Below are 15,770 nucleotides of genomic sequence, written 5' to 3'. Positions count from 1 at the left end.
CGTGTACATACGCATCGGTTGTACGTACATCGATGGATCGATCGTAAACGATAACGCGAAAAGGAAACAAATCGTAGGTAACCCGTGTCTTTTATCGCGTTCAAATTATTGCGCTTTGATAAGGATATAAGTTTTACGAAAGAAGGTCGTATAACTTTTATGCGCCTCGATAATAAAAAAAAAAAAAAAAAAAAAAAAGAAAGATTCGTATTCTCGATGTTCGTTTCCTCTTTTTCTTGTGTCCGTCTTTTCTTCCCTTCCTTCTTCTCCTTTCTGGCCCGTCTTTCACGTTTTTTCGTTCGGAATGCATGCTTATGACGAAACTCATTAGGCCTTGCCTGAGGCCAATTTTCAGGAAATGCTTCCACACCGCGTACTACTTCCTCGATTATCCACCTCGCAACGTGCCCACGCTTCAGGAATGGGAGAACAGCGAACAGGACGGCGAGCGTACCGCGGTCGCCATTCAGAAGTTCGTGCAACACGTCGCGAGTCTGCACGCGGACGGGGACATCGGATTCAGCAAGGAATACGAGTTCATTCAATCGGAGAGCGGCAAATTCACAGCGGAGAATTCCCAATACGTGGAGAACAAAGCGAAGAACCGATACTTGAACATATTAGCCTGTGAGTAATCGCATCCATTACGCGCACGTGTAGAACGTTTTTCTTTTTTTTCTTTTTTTTTTTTTTCCTTTTTTTCCTTTTTTCTTTTTTTTCCAGCGGAACGAAATCACTTCGTGGAACGAAACTTTATTTCCATCGAAGCGCACGGATGGTTTCGACAGGTCCACCGCTCCTGTTTTTCTTCTCCCGGCCCACCAGCGTCGAGCTTCTATTTTTAAACCCGGTTTCCCTTTCATCCTCGCGATATATCGCGACGTTTAATTTCGTTCTATCCGTTCGTCCGTATCGTGGACGTTATCTCTCCTCCCGGCGAAACGGAGATCGAGCGGCCCCGATTAATCGATTAACTCGCAACCGGCACGTTTCCGTTTCCTCAAGGTTTTCCTTCCATTCCGTTCGTCCTTACTTACGTTCTTACGCTTATTCGTCATCGGGCACACGCAAGGTTTCGCGTACGCCGAGGCAGAGGCAGAAACGGACAATGCGACAATTGTAATCGCGGGGATCGGAAGTCCGCAATCGTCGTCGACGAATCGCCGCGGCTCGACCTCGCTCCGTCCTCTTCACCGTCGATCTATCTTGAATAGAGCTCTGAAATCGAGTGTACCAGCTCGCTTTTGCATTTTACAAACGAAACGATCCTCGTTTCGTTTCGACGCTCGCCCCTCTGGACACAATCCGTCATCTCCTCGTTTCTAATATCGATCGAAACGATTCCGTCGCCCTTCCTTCGCTAGATTTATTACTCATGTTCCTCGATAAGAAAATTCCTGTGTTATTCCCGATAATCGATCGTTCCTTATCATATGATGGAATCAAGGCCGTCTATTAATGAAGATAAGCGCGCATCAAGTGCACGTTACATTAAGATTCAACCTTCATTCGCCATTCATGCGCTCGTAATAATCGTATTCAATTGAAACACCCGAATATCGTTCTAACGCGATAAGATCTCGTAATCTCTCTCTCTCTCTCTCTCTCTCTCTCTCTCTCTCTCTGGAAAAATGTCGAATGAAAAATCTCTCGCCAATTTATTATCGATAACGTATCGATAACGTTTCTAAGATAAGAGGAAGATATTAACAGTGAGTCTAGAACTAAAAATCCAACGATTGTTGGATGTAGTCAAAATTCGCGATGCTGCGAGACACTTGCCTCTCGGCCAGTTTCGCGATGTTATCGGATTAACGAGCTACTCTCGATCGTTTTTAATGCGAATGACTGGCAGCACTCGACAATGAGGTCACAGATGTTTCGCGGCACTGCTTGTTAATGCCTATCAATGCTGATAGATCAGAGAAAGAGAAGAGAGGAGAAGAGAGGAGAAGAGAGAGAGAGAGAGAGAGAGAGAAGAAAGAAGAAGAGAATCACCTGAACGATTTTTTTCTTATTTTTTTCAATATTTCGCTATAAGTATTCCACGTGGTAAATATTAAGAAGGAAATCTCTGTTCACAGATGATCACACGCGAGTTCAGTTATTGTCGTGCGGCGGAGGACCGCCGAAGAAGGGTCACGATTACGTGAACGCGAATTACATAGATGGTTGGCAGCGTACTCGCGCGTACATCGGTACGCAGGGTCCGTTGCCACCGACTTTCGATGGATTTTGGCGGATGGTGTGGGAGCAGAGAGTATCGATCATCGTTATGATTACGAATCTCGTCGAACGTGGTCGCGTGAGTATCGTTAATTGCGTTCGTTTATTTTGTAGATAGATGTAGCCGTAATTTTCTCTGTTTCGCTCGTTTACAGAAAAAATGTGATATGTACTGGCCTAAGAAGGGGTCTGAGACGTACGGGTGTATTCAAGTGACGCTACTGAGGGAGGACGTTATGGCTACGTATACCATTCGTACTCTTCAAATTCGTCACATGAAGGTTGGTATACATAATTTACATTGAGAATTGATTGATTGATTCTCACGATGATTTCATTTTACATTTCAATTTTGTTGTTAACGATAAGGTGAAGAAAAGGAAGAATGGAGTTAACATGGGAGAACGTATAATTTGGCAATATCATTACACTGGATGGCCTGATCACGGGGTACCTGAACATCCGTTACCTGTTTTAAGCTTCATCCGAAAATCTTCCAACGCTAATCCTTCGGATGCCGGGCCTATCGTTGTTCATTGCAGGTACGAGAAACAATCCATCGATCATTCTGACTGAGAGTAGGCAAGGTATAAGAGGTGTAAACGCGAATCGAAATCGTTGTCTTTTCAGCGCTGGCGTTGGCCGCACGGGTACCTACATTGTTATCGATGCCATGCTGAAGCAGGCTAAGTGCAAGAACGAAGTGAACGTGTTTGGATTTCTAAAGCACATTCGTACGCAGAGAAACTTCTTGGTTCAGACCGAGGAACAATATGTGTTCATTCATCACGCTTTGCAAGAGGCTATTGAAAGCGGTGAAACCAATATCGAGGAAAACAATCTATTAGAATATGTGCAAGACATGTTGAGTCCCAACAACACCAATACAGATGCGTGGAACAACCTTGAAGCTCAGTACAAGGTTGTACAATAAAATGTCTTATTCCCCAGATTTTCTCCAATATTTTAATTCTTTTTCTCTTTTTAGCTGGTGACTTCGTGGAAACCGAAAGAATTCAACCTCGTGTCCGCGATTAAACCGTGCAATCTTCATAAAAATCGCAATCAAGACGTAATTTCGATCGAAACGGCTCGCGTTCACTTGACGCCGAAGCCCGGGATCGATGGGAGCGATTACATCAACGCTACGTGGATTGCTGGTAAATGACGAATCTGTGTTGTTAATTTGGAACATGAAAAGCGAATTCATATTCTCTCAATATTCTCAGGCTTCCATCGCAATCGTGAGTTCATCATCACCCAACACCCAATGGAAAATACAATAATGGAATTCTGGCAGATGATGTGGGATTACAACGCGCAAACTGTAGTTATGTTAACCGAATGCGACGAGGTAGATAAATCGTTCGTTTCCCGATATTTCCACGATCGAAACACGCGGTAAAAAAAAAAAAAAAAATTTTTTCAAAATCGATCCGCAGGAGTATCCCGAATTTTGGCCTACCGAGGGAAAAGATTTAGAGTCGGAGACTTTTCGCGTGCGATCGTGCGGGATCAAGGAAACCGCGAGCGGAATGATACTGCGCGAAGTGGCGGTCCGATCTCTGCAAGACGATTACGAGTTGAGTGCCAAAATCGTGCAAGGGCCGCGATCCCAGCCAGGCTTCTGGCCGCACAACGCCAACCCGCGACCCCTCGTAACCTTGATCCACGATTTACATCGGGATTACCAGAACGGCCCTATCGTCGTAATGGATAGGTAATCTTTCGCACGATTTCTCTGCAAGCTATTTATAAAGATAAAGAATAATAAAAATAACATCGACGATTAGGTTCGGTGGTGTCGAGGCTGCAATCTTCATTTTACTCACGACATTGAACAAGCAACTGGAGTTCGAGAAGAGTGCCGATATTTATATGTTCGCGAAATTGTTGTACATGAAGCGACCCGGAGTGTTTCGGTCAAAGGTAGCACGATTTCATACATTTCTGATCTATAAGTCTTTCTTCCTTTTCGAAAATTTTTTCGAGATCGTTTTTCTCGCAGGAGGATTACGCGTTGCTGTACCAATGTCTGGAAACTATGCTGTCGTCGAAGGCTCACGACGAGCCGGATCTGTACTCGATGGCGAACGGCCACGTGTCGACGATAACGGATCCGGCGGACGTGGCCACCTCGTCGATGCAACACATGCAGATGGACTATTCCCCGAAATCGACGATGATCAGGGAATACGCGACGGTGGAAGTGAACTCTATGTCCGACTATTCTATCCCGATTCGTGTGGACCACTCGATGGAACCGTGCAGTAGCAGAAGCAGCGATAGCTGTATGTTCACGCATACGGGGAACGAGCACGAGAAAAACATCGTGATGACCCATCGGAACGTAAGCTATCACAATCATCCGGGCAGTGTCTCAGTTATTGTTGACGCGAACGGTTACGTGACGAACGGCAGCATGCGTATGAGACCAGAGGGTATGGAGTCGAGCTGTAAGATGTTACCTCAATGATGCCTGCCGATCTTCGGTTGCAGTGTTTCCTCGAACCGGTCTGAGCCGCTGTAACCGATCGAGCTCCTCACTGCCCGAAGTGTAATCCTGATTCTGTGAGTATGTTTCTCCACCCACTTTCGACGTTTTCGTTCGTTCCATCCCTTCGCTTATAACAGCGTATTCTTGTATCGCCTCTTCAACCAAGTCAAAATTGTATTATATTATAATTATTTCTCTCTATGGATTCGCGTATAGGCCACAGCGCAAGGAGTTCCAAATTGGACACGTCTTCGCACAAACGGAATAACGGCTATTCGATCGTGGGATCAGCCTAAAGAGGATTCTCTCTCAGTTATATTGTAAATAATAGATCGTTAGATATACGCGCGTGTACGCGTACGCTCTCGAGGATGTCGGACGTCGGCGAGGGTGCGCGTACACGTGAATAATAAAAAGAAATAACGCGAAACGAGGGTTCCCGTTTCTCGGTGACGTTGGGTGCCAAAAACCATTTTGTTAACGCACGCCATCACATGGGCATCCTCGTTTAACTTCGTTCATCAAGCGTGAGTGTACACTTCTCTCGTTTCTTCTTTTTTGTATGTACATACACCGATACACACATACACACACATACCGTTCGCTCGCATACGCGCACACTTACATAATCACTTACTCGCACTTACGCGCGTACACGCGACACTTCACCGGCGACCATGCATCGTGCAAATACGCGATGTATATTTAAATTTACACGCGTAATATGCGTACTAATATGCAAGTTGGATCATTCGACCACTTCTTTACCAAAGAATCGTTTATACTCGTTTATTCTCGTTTCGTTTTAAGTCCTTTCCTAAAGCGATTTTGTCGCTTTAGCCGAGCAAGATCGAGCGATCGAACGCGGAACAGTCGTGCACGTTTTTTTTTTATTGTCATCGTCAATTTGTGAATTTGTGAACGCGATTAGAGAATACGTAGCGTCGAATTTCGTTGACGCGTTCCTATATTGATTGCCCTTTCACCCCTCTGTCTCTTTTCATCGCAGCGAATATGCAATGTCACAAGGAATTGAGGATCAAAAAAAAAAAAAAAAAAAAAATGTTGTAAACGTAAACGCGTCGTCGTGCCTCCATTCGATTCGATTTTCTCGAGGTTTAAATATTCAGCGGGAAGCAAGGAAAAACGTTTAGAGAAAAAGATGAAAAGAAAGAAAGAAAGAAAGAAAGTAAAAGTATCGAAACAATTATACGAGAATCGTGCGAAGTGCGATGCGATCAAAGTCGTTCAGACATTTGCGAGCATTTATTATATACGATTAATCATGATCGATGAGAATGGTAATAAACCGTGATGAATCGTGGCTGTTAAATTAACTCGATGAAAAATAGTTAACAGCTAGCGAGCGTGAAATCTGTTTTTACGTACGTTTCGTGTCTGCGCGCGAGAGAGAAAGAGAGAATGAAAATGAGAGAGAGAGAGAGAGAGAGAAAGAGAGACGAGCAAACGTGATCTATCTATCTATCTATCTTCCCTTCTAATTAATTAATGTCGTAATCCACTTTCTAACGTGTAACATTCGAATTAAACGAAACGTGAAAGATGTATCGCAACAAAGATAAAGTGTAAATTAGAATTTTCTTCGTCGCGCGTGAAATTTCGTTGCCCTGTGCAATTTTTTTCGATTTGTCCGATTCGGAGCGTCGAAAATCTATGGTTATTCGAGACGGTATTTCTCATAATTAACTTCGAGATTAATTTCCAATCCTCAAAAATCCTCGCTCCGGTGATATCGGAGATAACCTAAATCGGTATATCAACGACGATTCAGCAATTTTTATACGATTAATGCTGTTCAAAATCATGTGATCCAGTGAGACTTTTTTTTTATTGTGATATAAAAGAAAAAAAGAAAAGAAAAAAAAAGAAAGAAAAAATGAAAAAGAGAGAGAAAAAAAACAGAAAAACACAAAAATTGAATACTTTGTTGTACCCGAGTATATTATTCTGACCACGAGTTCCTTTGCCGCGCGATCATTTTTCTATCGAATCTACCATCCGTAAGACTGTTTTCTCACCTAAAATTCTTATATAGTCTTGTACCGTACAATTAAGACAACGTTACGTGATACGGAAACGAAAACTGCCTGTGACACCTTCGATCCATCTACTGTGCGTGTTTTTCTACCGTCTTATATATATATATATATATATCGTGACTAATCGTTGACGAACAATCATCAATCGTCCTTCGTTTTTACCTTTTACTGCTGATTAATAAATCGACGACGTGGAAGATTATTAACAAAAAGGAGGAAAAAAGAAGAAAAAAAACGTAAGGAAAAAATTGAAAAAAAGAAAAAAAAGAGAGAGAGAGAAGAAGAAATAATATATATATGTGTGTGTGTGTGTGCATGTACATATATGTAATCGTGTCCATTTTGATAAGACGTATGTAACGTATGTAATCCGGGACTGAACGATCTTTTTAAATTCGTCATCGATTTTTTTAATAACTCGATGTCAATATAACCTATTTAACTACGTAAAAGCTTGCTTCTTCCTTCGGTCCGAATCGACGCGATGAAAAACGAGGAACCAAATGTCTTCTTTTTTTTACCGGCGAAATCATTTTATCGTCACTTATCGATTATTTTATTAAAATTATTCGACGACATTTATTCTTCATCGAAAAAAATTTAATCGCGCAACACGATCGAAACAAAATTGATTCAAGGATCCCGAAGGAAGATTAAAATAAAAATTAAGATTTAAGTATAGTTCGCGTGTCGGAAAGATAGGAGATAATAAATATTAGAAATATTGAAATCTAAATTCGGCGAATTGTATTTTTTTTTTCTTTTTTTTTTTTCTAACTTTCGGACACGTTTCGAAGCGAAGCTAAGAAAAATAATTAACGAAAACGTAATTAAGCAAAGAGAAGAGAGAGGGGTATAAGAACAGTAAAAGAGAGAAAACGATTGTACGACTACACGACGTTCGATTTCCCGATCTTTCGCTTTTCTTCTTTTCTTCCATCACCGCGAATATTTTTTTTTTCGTTAAGAGAATTCGATCGTTAGACGTTCGTTCATGATTTTCATCGGTACACGATCGCGAGTCTAATATCGTTTCGATAGACAAAGGAACGTTGGTCGATGATTCATTCAACCGAGCGAGCATAACCGCTTCGAGCCTTGCGATGGAAGAAGGCTTGTGACGAATCAGAGAAACCGAGCCGACGTCCAGTTCCGAGCACCGTCGTAATTAATTCGCGGGTATTCGCGATCGAAGACTGCGTTCGTCTCCCTCTTAATAAATTTAAATAAACGCTGCGTGAATTATTCGAGGGAAAGGAAATATCTCGGCCGAGTATTCGTCACGAAAATTGTTCGATAGAGAGGGAACGAAACGGTGATCGGTTCTCTCGCGTGTGTGTTACCCGTTGAAATAAAAGCATAGATAAACGCGAGAAACTCGGGCTGGACGGAAACAACACGATGTCTTCCTCCTCGTGAGCGTAGGATGGGGAGGCATCGCGAAAGTAGATAATTTCAATCCTCTGGACCGATTGAACCAGCGAATCCCTCCCTACGACGAGAAAAAGCTAAAATATGTCTGTACAATACGCGAATAATAATAGTAATAATAATAGTAATAATAATAATTATAATAATAACAATAGTAATAATAATAATAATAAAAGTAATATTAATAATAATAGTAATAATATTAATAATAATGATAATAGTAATAATGTAATATCGGTTCCGTTATTGTAATTAGGGATAAATTAGAAAGCGAGAATAATAATATTGTTGACTCGTGCAAAGACGTGTCTGGATGCCAACTATACACCGTATACATATAGATATGCACATTGTACACAAAACCACATGATGCACATTGTAAAACCGATTATAAAAGTCCATAGAGGATGAACGATGACGAGCTCACTTGGTCTTAGCCTCTTTTAGCAGTAAAATGATTAATAGCGCACCACCGAATCAACCGACTGTTGTTAATTGCTTAAAACGAGCGAGTAAGGATCACACGACAAAACGCATAAACGTATATACATAAAGAGAGATGAAATATATATATATAAATATATATATATAAATATAAATATATATATATATATAAATATATAAATATAAATACAAATATAAATATATAAATATATATATATATTATATTCAGATATTTATAATATGAGTGAAAACTACGCATTGTAGTTGCCACGCGAGATACCGTAATTGGCATGCATGCACGCGCGTTTCCACGGGTGTTCTCGAGAATTGGCCGTGTGATAGTTTTGTGGGCAAAACTCGCGTGGACACCGTCATTCCAAGTCCCTCCTATCGATCGCGGCACACGGAGGAAAATTGAAAAGGATAGAAAAAAGAAAAAAAAAAAAAAAAAAAAAAGAAAAAAAAAAGAAAAGGAACGATCGATCGAAAATGAAGATTTTCTTCCCTTGCATGTTGCCACGGTACCTCGTCGAATGGCATCGAATACGAATACTGTACTGTATTTTACGATAAGCACCGTAAATTCTGAATGTACCTATACGGATACAAAAGAATGATATATAAAAATGAGCAGAGAGAGAGAGAGAGAGAGAGAGAGAGAGAGAGAGTGCGAGTGCGCGTGTGCGTGAGAAAGTAAATAGGAGCGTGCAAACGGAGAGAGATGCGTGTGCATCGATCGATCCTCGAACACTTGGTATCGGTTCGATGCATCGTTTATACATATATAAATATTATACATAATTAATTCGGGAGGATAACGGAGATAGGTGTGTATAGAAGAATAATTTAGACTCTAGTCAGCATAACACAATCGTAATCGACGACGCACACGTTTTTCTTGTTCATTTCGGTTTCCGTTCTTACATTGTCAGAAGGGAGAACGCGTTGTTCACAGATCGCGTTCCCATCGTTGTTTCTCTGTACTCGACGCGTTCGGGTTTTTCCACACTTAGGGACGAGTTGTGTAATGAACGCGTGGCTGCGTTTACGGCTGTTCGTTTGCTCGGAGGGGGTGCGTTGGCGCGGCGAGGGTCTCGTACATTGTGACGTGTTCGTTAGTACGTAATCCTCATTAATTGTTTTTCCTAATCTTATCTTTAATTTCTTTTCTCTTTCTTTCTTTCTTTTTCTTTTTTTTTTTTGTAATTATTTTTTCCCACTTCTTCTGTTATCTGATAATTAAAATTAATTTCTTACACGTAATAAACGCTAAACCCTTAACTTTTTGCATTGACTTTCGTTGATTTATTTATTGTTTTTTTTCATAAATTCGATTGTATAAAAATCAAACGACGAGATCGATTGGATGAAAATCGATCGTGAATGAATCGTTTCTCGAACGATGCGATGAACTGACTGCAGACGCAGCCATCGAAAGAATCCGATAGGAAGATAAATATACGTTCGAGGGTAATATATATATATATAACAAAAAAAAAAAAAAAAAGGAGCGTATCGAAGGCCTACTACCACTGAACTTTGACACGTGATCGAGGGATTTTTTTTTTTTTAAAGAATCGGATATGGTAACGAGCAAAGAAAAGTCGAACGCTTGATCGTACAGTCCGACCAAAAATCCATTAGAAAATTAGCGGGTACGAAAATATCATCGGGGAAATCATCAGTTATATCAGTTAGATCGGTAATTTTCGGGTCGAGCATGATGTCACGTTATTCGTATTAGAGAATCCGCGCGCGGGGAACGTACAACGTCACACACTAAGACTGCAACAAGTAAACGAATTAAGAAAGAAAAAAAGATAAGAAAAAAAAAAAAAAAAAAAAGAAAAAAAAAAGAAACTACAAGAAGAAGAAATCGCGACCGATGAAACGGTGTTTTTTACGATCATTATTGTACCATTATTACGATTATCGTACGTTTCTTTCTTTTCAATGTGTTAATTTCCGCGGCATCGAGCCAATCGACGCGCGACATTTAAATGCAAGTATTCGCACAGGCCTACGATAAGAGAAACTCTTTATATACGTATCCATGATGTTTCACGTGTACATTAAATAAACGCAAGCATTAATTGTCATTCAGCTAATCGACGATCGGACGACATGCGTAGCCCTCTAAAAAGAGAGAGAGCGATAGAGAGAATGAATGAGTGAGTGAGTGAGAGAGAGAGAGAGTGTGTGTGAGAAAGAGAGAGAGAAAGAGAGAGAAAGAAATGGGATAACGACACACTGAAAAGCTTTTGCCTCCTATCGTAATGACGACTTTTCACTCGCGTTATATCACTGCAATTGGCCTAATTGATCACGGATCCTATTATCTCTTTGACCTTTCTTCCCTCGAATCTATAAATTTTTCATAGCACGCTACTTCCGCTACGTACGTCAACATCGTAATGGAACTGCGTGGGGGAAAAAAAGAAAGAAAGAAAGAAAGAAAAAAAATGAAATATCGCGAGGTCGAATTTGTTAATTATTGATTAATTTCCATTTGTCATTTTGGATTTTGCACGAATTTCGCACGTGCAAACTGAGCGAAACTGTGCAAACGAACTGAGCGTACAAATAATTATTTCTACGATAATAGGCGAACGTAAGAACGTAATCCTGGAACGTAATCTATCACTTTTCTAATCGAAAATTTTTATCTTGATAATGGGATAATGGGATTAACACAAGTTTTTTTCCACGTTCGTCACAATCAATCGTGAATTAACTTCGCGATTCGAAGAAATTGTGCCGCAGTTGCATTACGATTAGTACGCCAACTTTTCAATTCGACATAGTACAAAAACGTTTGCAAAGTTGAAACAACTCGATGAACAAAATGCGTACATATAATTTGGAGAACAACTAGAAACTCGAACGATTAAATTTGCGACACTGTTCGTTTATTAATTTCAAAGAGTACGAGTACGAGATTCCGGTTGTTGTCGATCACGAATTTCTTTAAGAAAAATGCGCGATTCAATGAAATGCACAAGAAGTGAAGAAGAAGGAAAAAAAAAAAAAAAAAAAGAAAACAAAAAAACACGCGTATGTCCTTTCATCGTAAACAATATCTTGACCAATTAAATACTAAGCTAGCATGGATGTATAACTCACACTGAGATAAATGTTAACCAGTTACCTGCGTAATACTCAATGTTAAGTGTCGAACTGATGCTCGTTCAGATTTTCTCGACGACTGTCCTCGCTCGTGTGAACCTCACGATTTTCTTTCTTCCATTTGCGCGAAAAAAAAAAAAAAAGAAAACGAAACATTGCCAACGACTGTCTGCCAATCATCGTTTACGCGAATTTTTTAACAAACGAAAAATGATAAAAAAATGAAACGAACGGAACAAAACGAAAAAGAAAGAAAGAAGGAACAAAAAAAAAAAAAAAGTGAAAAGACATTCCACGCCCATTTTTTTAGACGATCAACGAAAACGAAACATTGTTTGACTGCCATATACGTATTTTTATGATAATTTTATAGACGTGAAAACGGGGTGGGCCGAACGATCAGGCACCATTCCGCGTTCGATACAATCTATCACGATTCGAGTGAAGTAGTTTCCGTTTTTTCTATATGCGACTTTTCTTGTAATCTATCCTGGTGAAAAAAGAGAAAAAAAAAAAAAAAGAAGAAGAAGAAGAAGGGAAAAAAGGAAAAATGCAACTACACGACACACGTATTGATACGCGAACAAATTATTGTCACAGCTAATATGTGTGTATTTTTTCTTTGTTGTATAACGTATCCGCCGTGTAGAAGAGTAGCAAACCCCCGCTCCAGCTCCCCACCCCTTCTCTGATGCGATCATTGTTGCAATCGATATCCCACAAGTATGTTGTAGTAATATACACTTCTTACTATCGAAAATAATCTTGAGTTTTTTTCATTATATCGATCATGGGTACAAATCACTCTAGTACATCGATATTTTCATTTTTCTTTTTTTTTTTTTTCGTTCGTCATCGATTTATTTTGTATTTATCGATAGTAGATTATAGATTATCAGAAATTCTTCTCGATGTTTGCTTGGATTTTTTTTTTTTTTTTCTTTTATAATAAGAATATCGATTTAAAATTTTTCATCATTATCTATGGTAAATGTTCTAGGAAATTTCTAACGTTTTTTTTTTCTCATCCCGTTGTTGCATTTGTTGCATTGTTTCGTATGCTTTTTGATTTGGAGCGATGAGCGCAGGATTTATTATTTCAATCGCAAAACTTAGCGGATTTAAGAAATAATTTCTTTTCGTATAAAAATTAGATCTCTTAACTCTTTGTTAAGATTTTTAATTAATAGATTGGTCAAAAGAAACGATAAAGTTCAAATGAGATACCGAAGTCGTCTTTCGAGCGCGTAAATGTAAAGTATAGATAAGGAGAGGAAATAATGGAAAAAAGACAGAGATAGGATAAAAATATTAAAATCAACGCCATCTTCAGAGTGCCGCAAATGAAACACACGTAAAAAGGATAAGAAATAATTAGAAAAAGATAAAGATAGAATAAGAATTAACTATCAACGCCATCTCTTGAGAATCAAAAACATTTCTTCAAAGGATAAAGAAGAATAAGAATTTAAAATTAGCGTCATCTATCGAGTTCTAAAAAGAAATATCTTTAAAAAAACTCGGAAGATGGTGCTGATGGCCATTTTGATTCTATTTCTATCTTTTTTCTATTATTCTCTATCCTTTCCATGCGTGTTTCGTTTGCGACACTCTGAAGATGGCGTTGATTTCAATATTTTTACTCTATGTCTATTTTCCTCTTATTATTTCTTTTCCTTATTTAGACTTATTCCTGCCACAGGACTTTAACCTACCACAATTTTATCGTTTTTTCTTTCTCAAAACTACATATATATATCTTAATATTTAATGTAAAAAAATAACTCAGCTTTAAAATATATTTTTAAAACGAATTCGCAAAACAGTACATCTTAATGATGCGCTTCGAATTTTTAAGTCTCTTTATTAAATGGAAAATTCAAGTTCATACAGTAATTTTTACTGTATAATTTTTAAGAAGAATCGAATCGATATCAAACAGATATAAAATCGGTAAAACACATTCGAACGTATCGTTTATCGATCAGGAAGACAAACGCAACGATTCTGACTCCAGACAGAATCGAATTTCTGTCCTGTAGAAACACGACTGACGCGCAACTGATAAGCGTTGGTAATTAAGCTGATTGACGTCTCGTTTATGACCGCGTCTATGGCCACAAATTGTCATTTTAACGAATCACTGTCCTCGCCAGGATGGAATAGCGATCGATCGGTTCGAATTTCCAAATTCGCTTCGATGTTATCTATTCGATCGCCGTTCGTAACGAAGTACCACCATCAATTGTCGATGAATTTGAAACTTGAAATCGATAAACTCCGTTGATATTTAGGGAAAATAACAATGTTCTTCGATACGTTTCATCGTATACATATATATATATATATATGGGAGATAAGGTTGACGAAAAAAAATCACTCAAGGATTAGCTTCTTTTCCGGTTTTTCTTACAAAAATACCTCTTTATTGTAAATGGATCGTCGACGGTAGTTACACGGAAAGACAGTCATCCATCCACAGAGAAGCGTTGGGGGATCCCGACAATCTCATCGGCGAGGAAATTTTCATTTTGCGTTTCATTTTTTTTTTTTTTTTACATTTTTGCTTTTTTGAATTAACACTCATCATGCTTTGGCATCTTTATTATTTTACGTGTCTGTGTGTCTGTATGTACGTGCGTGTATCTGTGTTCCTTATGCGATATATCTTTTTTTTTTTTTTTTTCTTTACTCGTTTCGTTTTAGCGTTTCGTTTTTTCATTTCGTTTCATTTCGTTTCGTTTCGTTTCATTTTTTTATTTTTTATTTTTTTCTTCGAATATTTGATCAACACACTTAGACAGTGATAGTGAAGTCTTTAGGTGATTTGGAGAGCGAGTTAGAAGGAAAACCCGTCCTCTTCCTGTGGAGCTTCAGCTTCATGTCGATATCGCACTCGGCCTCGCTGGTCTCGTGCGCGTCCGTGAAACCTGTCGGCGGTTTCAGTTCCAACGTAGACAGCTCGCTGCCCCAGTCCTCTTCCCTCCTTGCCATTCTGGACGATCCGGGTTCCTCCAGCAGGCACAACGACTCTACCGACTTCCTCGGGCTCGGATCTTTGCCCAGCCGATCGCAGGACCCAGGCCTCCCAGGCTGACTCGGCGACGCTCCCCTCGAATACGAATGCATCCCGGATTCCGAGAGCTTCATCACGGGGCGCAGTATCCCCGGCACTCGACCGTCCATCCCTATGTCGGCCGTTGCTCCTTGATTCCTGCAAATCAGGGAAGGGAATCGGAAGGGATATCGGCCTCGATAATCGTTTTCGAATCTATTCCGTCGAGATCGTTTTCGAATGGAGGCGGAACGTTACCTTTGCTTCTCGAGCCTCGGGAAAGTCTTCCTCTCAGAAATTGGTGACGGCTCGGTTGATGTACTTGATTCGTGCGTGTGGTACAGCACATCTAGAAGGTGCACGCGAGACACGTGGATGCGAGAAACGTGATGCGTTAATGGCGGCTTGGATGACGTTTTAAGGCTGTTGCCGGCGTCGACACAGAAAATCGAATACTAACTTACTATGATGAACCGGCCTCGGGACCAGGGCTAGTCGCTGCTCCCTCTGCCCGATCGAATTCGGCCCCGGGGAACGCGTCATTATCGACGCCGGCCCTGAGTCGTCCAGATGGTTCGAGGACTCGGTCCGACTGCTGGTACCGACCTCCGTGTCGCTGTCCGAGCCCAGGGTGTCGTACTCCTCCGATTCCGATTTGAACGACTTCGACTTCCGCCTCGCCCTTCCTCGCACCTTCGTGTACTGCTCCATGTCGCACTGAAACGTGTGTCAAAGTTAATCAAACCTCTCTTCCTCTCGTCCCACTCACTTTCTTCAATTTTTCGATTCGATGTACTCCCACTCGAAATCGAAAAATTAGATTTCGACGCGACCACGCTATTATCACTTTCCCAAAGCATCCCTTCATCGAGATTCATCCCGGTGTATCGTACCGGTAACGAGTTTTCCCCGACCTCGGAGAGTCGTTTAC

General features: G+C 40.1%; 2 protein-coding genes across 13 annotated transcripts in view; one reads left to right on the top strand and one right to left on the bottom strand.

Annotated features, from left to right (window-relative positions):
• LOC122719985 (tyrosine-protein phosphatase 99A-like) overlaps nucleotides 1-12,547 on the top strand; it is a 330,852-nt gene extending 318,305 nt beyond the window's left edge. Inside the window, exons 10-20 of the mRNA XM_043946354.1 lie at nucleotides 332-627; nucleotides 2,085-2,305; nucleotides 2,382-2,507; nucleotides 2,596-2,768; nucleotides 2,857-3,148; nucleotides 3,215-3,386; nucleotides 3,456-3,580; nucleotides 3,669-3,946; nucleotides 4,020-4,155; nucleotides 4,235-4,797; nucleotides 4,940-12,547. Of these exons, the coding sequence (XP_043802289.1) occupies nucleotides 332-627; nucleotides 2,085-2,305; nucleotides 2,382-2,507; nucleotides 2,596-2,768; nucleotides 2,857-3,148; nucleotides 3,215-3,386; nucleotides 3,456-3,580; nucleotides 3,669-3,946; nucleotides 4,020-4,155; nucleotides 4,235-4,702 (2,287 nt within the window). The 3' untranslated portion in view covers nucleotides 4,703-4,797; nucleotides 4,940-12,547. The remainder of the gene's footprint in view (nucleotides 1-331; nucleotides 628-2,084; nucleotides 2,306-2,381; nucleotides 2,508-2,595; nucleotides 2,769-2,856; nucleotides 3,149-3,214; nucleotides 3,387-3,455; nucleotides 3,581-3,668; nucleotides 3,947-4,019; nucleotides 4,156-4,234; nucleotides 4,798-4,939) is intronic.
• Nucleotides 12,548-14,171: 1,624 nt separating this feature from the next.
• The window catches only part of LOC122717783 (Down syndrome cell adhesion molecule-like protein Dscam2), a 119,300-nt gene continuing 117,701 nt past the window's right edge, over nucleotides 14,172-15,770 (bottom strand). For 11 of the 12 annotated variants that reach the window (XM_043942195.1, XM_043942178.1, XM_043942219.1 and 8 more), the window contains 3 exons: nucleotides 15,304-15,556; nucleotides 15,098-15,188; nucleotides 14,172-14,998 (listed from right to left, as the gene is read on the bottom strand). In XM_043942195.1, coding sequence (XP_043798130.1) covers nucleotides 14,581-14,998; nucleotides 15,098-15,188; nucleotides 15,304-15,556 — 762 coding nt within the window. In that variant the 3' untranslated portion in view covers nucleotides 14,172-14,580. Of the gene's footprint in view, nucleotides 14,999-15,097; nucleotides 15,189-15,299; nucleotides 15,557-15,770 lie in introns of all 12 variants that reach the window. The other variant, XM_043942237.1, reaches the window with a different exon arrangement.

Source organism: Apis laboriosa, unplaced genomic scaffold (genome assembly GCF_014066325.1).
Source record: "Apis laboriosa isolate Shangri-la unplaced genomic scaffold, ASM1406632v1 scaffold11_cov152, whole genome shotgun sequence".
Lineage (NCBI taxonomy): Eukaryota > Metazoa > Arthropoda > Insecta > Hymenoptera > Apidae > Apis > Apis laboriosa.
Note: the sequence above shows the minus strand (reverse complement) of the source record. Positions and strands in the feature narration are given on the sequence as shown.